The following is a 3,975-nucleotide window of genomic DNA, read 5'->3' as shown; positions in this document are numbered from 1 at the left end:
GGGTTATAAAAATGTATTATCTTAATATGTCCGCTTATTTTTAAGTTGTAAATTTCAATGCTAACACTTTCATATTCTGTTGAGTTGTAAATTTCTTTATATGCTATTCCATCCTTAATGAATGTTGCACACCCTCCTCCACTACTTCTAGTACTTCTGTCTTTCCTTATTGTACTGTATCCATGAATTTTAAAGTCTAAATGGGGTTTTAACCACGTTTCCTGTACACAGATTATATCTGGTATTATTTCTAACTGGTAGATGTATTTTTTAAGTTCTTGTCCATTAGCTTCCAAACTCCTAGCATTCCATTGTAGAATATGAAAAAACATTCCTAATCTTTTCCTTGACCTTTTCCTGTTGGTTCAACTGATTTTAGTAGTGTGTGGATCTGATCTGCTTGGATTTCTTTCATATCCAGAAACTTTCCTGCTGCTTCCACTATTGTTTTTATTTTATCACTTTTCTTTGTCATTTGTATTGTTACATTAACAATATGACATATGAATGCCACAAACTTGTCCTTTTCCACTATCATCGATTTTTCATTGAGTTTACATTTGTGATTGCATGTGGCAAGTTCTGCTGCTGGTGGTATCAGTGATTGCTTCTGGTTCCTCTGAATATCATTTACACTTTGCACCTGTTTCTGGATAGTTTCTTCATTCCTCACTTCTTTTGTATTTACTTTCTTCACCCTCTTCAGTGCTTCAGCATATGAAACTCTCTTTGTAATTTTAATTCTTTGGGCTTCTTTGGCTTCCCTCTGAAATATACACCCTCCATATGCTGCACTATGTTCTCCTCCACAGTTGCAGCATTTTACCTTCGAGTCTTTCTCACACTTCCCATACTCATGTGGACCTCCACATCTTGCACATCTCATTTTCCCTTTACACTCCTTTGCTATGTGCCCCATTCTTTGAAACATCTGATGGGGTTTGGTATGCATCCTCTTACTCTATAATTTACATATCCCATCTGCACACATTCTGGCATTGTGTTCTCAAACTTTATGATAATAGACATTGTTTCTTTGATTATTCCATCTTTTTTACTTGTAATCCTTTTTGCTTCCGTCACTTTGCCTCCTCTGATTTCTTGTTTTATTTCCTCGGGTGTCATTTCTATTGGAACTCCTGAAATTACTCCTCTTAACATATTTAAAGAACCTGGAATAATACTTTAACTCTTTCTCCCACTAGAGTAGTCATTTTTTAAGATTTTGTCCTGCTGTTGTTTGTTGATTGCATGTATAAGAATTATTTTGTTGTTCATGAGTCTGGCTAATTTTATTTTCCCAATTTCCTCCTCTATTGCCTTTGTTAATTTTATTGGATGAAAGTATCTTCCCTCTTGATTAAACTCCACCATTACTTTCCATTCCTCTTCCCTAATTAGTTCCACCTGCGTTTGATTTTGCCGACTTGTACTGATTTTTGACTTTTTATTTATGTCTATTCGTGACTCACTTTCTTCTGACAAGCTTCTCTCTCTCTCGTGTCTTTTTCTTTGTGGTTTTTTCATTTTTTATGATTTTGCTAACATCCATTCCATCTCATTCCCACTATTTCCCCCTGAAGAGGAGGCCATGATGTTACAGTCAGAGCTCAGTTTATGCAGCCCGACCAAATTTCAGCTCCTACCGCCCTTGAAAAGATTATCCAGCTCCCAAGTCAGCTTCTCCTTCCACGCCAAGCCCTCGATCCTCCTCCTGAGTAACAACCCAACTCAATGAGTGCTGAGTCCCTTTTCTTCTTCTTTTCTATTATGGCGGATCGCAAGCAACTTTAAGGTGCATACCGCCACCTACTGTACACGAGTGTGTAGCAACACTACTTCACATCTATCCACCTTATTCTGCAAGAGCGTATGTGGGCTGCCATGACAGACAGGTACCGCCCCCTCCCGGTTTTATACTTCCGGTGAGCTAAAGCGAGAGGCACTTTTGCTAATGACAGGCACTTTTGCTAATGACAAATTCTAGTAATTTGTGCTGTAGCAGGAGGCTTAAACAATTCTAATATGAGTTCGGGTTCAACTTGTGCTGTTGTTGGCTGTCACAACAGCTCCAGAAAACTGAAAGACGAGCTAGAAACGTATTGTTTTGCACATCAACAACTTCGAAAGGCCTGTGTGTGCCCAGCGCGTTACGAACTGCACTCCATGCCGAGGAAGGAGGATCGAAAACGAGCGTGGCTGGCAGCTTTAAAACTCAAATACCCCCCGAAGAGAGTTTATGTTTGCTCCTTTCATTTTATTGATAAAAAGCCCACAGAGCTTCACCCCGACCCGGAGCTCTATCTGGGCTATGACCGGGCCCCACCAAAGAAAAGAAGGCAGCTCATCCGGACCACTGTGAGCCAGACAGCTTCCAGCAACATCGACAAAACGGCCGAATCTGTTCCCGGTGAGTGAAATTGAAAATGTGATTTGTCCCCGCTTCACATTTTAATCATGCTTAGCTCTTATCTTTTACTGAATTATATTATTATTAATGTTATAATTGTAATGTTATAATTACTATACTGTGGATGGTGTTAGCATCAGCGCTAGCTGGTTGCAGTGTTATTGTGGATGTTAGTGTATTATTAATTTAATTCCAAAATACTTTATCACTAAGAGAAAGTACTTGATTGGCAGCCAAATCCAAATCTTAAAGACAAAGTGGTTAGTAATTAACATCAGTAGCATGCTAGCAGAGATGTATATGATTTCATGTAACTGTCCGAGAATAGCTTTTTATTTAGCAACCTGGTAAAATTCAGCCCCCAGGGCTGTAAAAGTCTGGGGATTTTGTTAATAAAGAATATCTTGAGTTATTAGAGGCAGGTTATTTGAAACAGACACAGCTGAAAAAAAAACTTCTTTTAAACTCTTTAAAGAAAAAGCTTAAATGCAACCTAGCTCCAACTGATTTTTTTAAGGATGAAAAACTAAAATCTAATCACAATATTTTGATATTATAGCATAATTTGATGGGGCTTAGGAAAATTTAAGGGGGCTAAAGCCCCACTAAAACAGCACTATTGACATTTAAGATGTATCATGTGTGTACGAGTGTGGAATTACAAATTTCCTTCCTAAAACGTAATAAGGTAAGTGACACTTGACAGGTTGTGTTACGCTGATTTGATTTTGTATTTTTGTGTTATTCAGAGTGCACCGTAGATTCACCGTCAGTCATCCCAGATCTGGCTAGCGTCTCCACACAACCTCCTGGGCCACATCTGCACTCAGTCCACACACAGTGGGAGGACCCTTCGCTAAAAGATCATCATCAATACTGCAACATGTCTGGCAGAAAAGATGTCCAGGACAAGACGACTCAGTGTGATGAAGTTGCATTTTTTCTTCTACAAAATGACGCAGACGCTTTGCTGTACACTGGTATAGCGTTAGAAACATTTAACACTCTTGTGTCAGCACTGGAAGGAGATGACAACAATGAATTTACAATGCCTGTACAAGATCAAGTCCTTATAACACTTATGAAAATAAAGACTAATCGTGTCTGCAGCCCTTGAGTTGATGTTATACTGCTGCTCTGCCTTGTGGTGTCTGAAGTTTATCATGCTTAGACGTTTGGGTTGAAGATTCTTTGCTGTCCCAGCATTCCACCTGCGCTGCTCATCTGTACATGCTAGCCCCGTCTTTCCACTGATCACAGCATTCTGGACCTGTAACAATTTAACAGACTTCAGCTATCACTGCTCCTAATAAAATGAAACAAGTTATTTACATCCCTGCTGTTGTCATTTATTTTTTCCTTTTCTGTAAATGTTAGGTTGCCTTGCATCCAGTCTGTACTTTTTTAAAAACAAATAATATAAAAATACTGTACAGCCTTTTTAATGTTTAATTTTTTTTGACAGTAGATCACAGGCTGCACAATGCTCTGGCTTCCACATGTAAACACAGGCAGACAGGAAGCTCACAGCTTTCGCCCAGTTCAGTGATTCTGATTCAGTGATG

The 3,975-nt window shown here is 38.9% G+C and overlaps 1 protein-coding gene across 1 annotated transcript; it reads left to right on the top strand.

Annotated features, from left to right (window-relative positions):
- Positions 1-1,874: 1,874 nt before the first annotated feature.
- Positions 1,875-3,743, top strand: LOC119410277. Its single transcript, XM_037677193.1, has 2 exons — positions 1,875-2,410; positions 3,160-3,743. The coding sequence occupies exons 1-2, from the start codon at positions 2,026-2,028 to the stop codon at positions 3,525-3,527; spliced, it is 753 nt and encodes a 250-aa protein (XP_037533121.1). The 5' UTR covers positions 1,875-2,025; the 3' UTR covers positions 3,528-3,743.
- The last annotated feature ends 232 nt before the right edge of the window (positions 3,744-3,975 follow it).

This window comes from Nematolebias whitei, chromosome 5 (genome assembly GCF_014905685.2).
Source record: "Nematolebias whitei isolate Nwh7 chromosome 5, NemWhi1, whole genome shotgun sequence".
Lineage (NCBI taxonomy): Eukaryota > Metazoa > Chordata > Actinopteri > Cyprinodontiformes > Rivulidae > Nematolebias > Nematolebias whitei.
This window is presented reverse-complemented; position numbering and strand designations above follow the sequence as displayed.

Excerpts from the sequence above, each read along its gene's own strand:
- LOC119410277 (XM_037677193.1), top strand. The coding sequence starts at position 2,026 with ATGAGTTCGGGTTCAACTTGTGCTGTTGTTGGCTGTCACAACAGCTCC. Across the intron at positions 2,411-3,159 it reads AACGGCCGAATCTGTTCCCG|AGTGCACCGTAGATTCACCG; the intron begins GTGAGTGAAATT and ends TGTGTTATTCAG.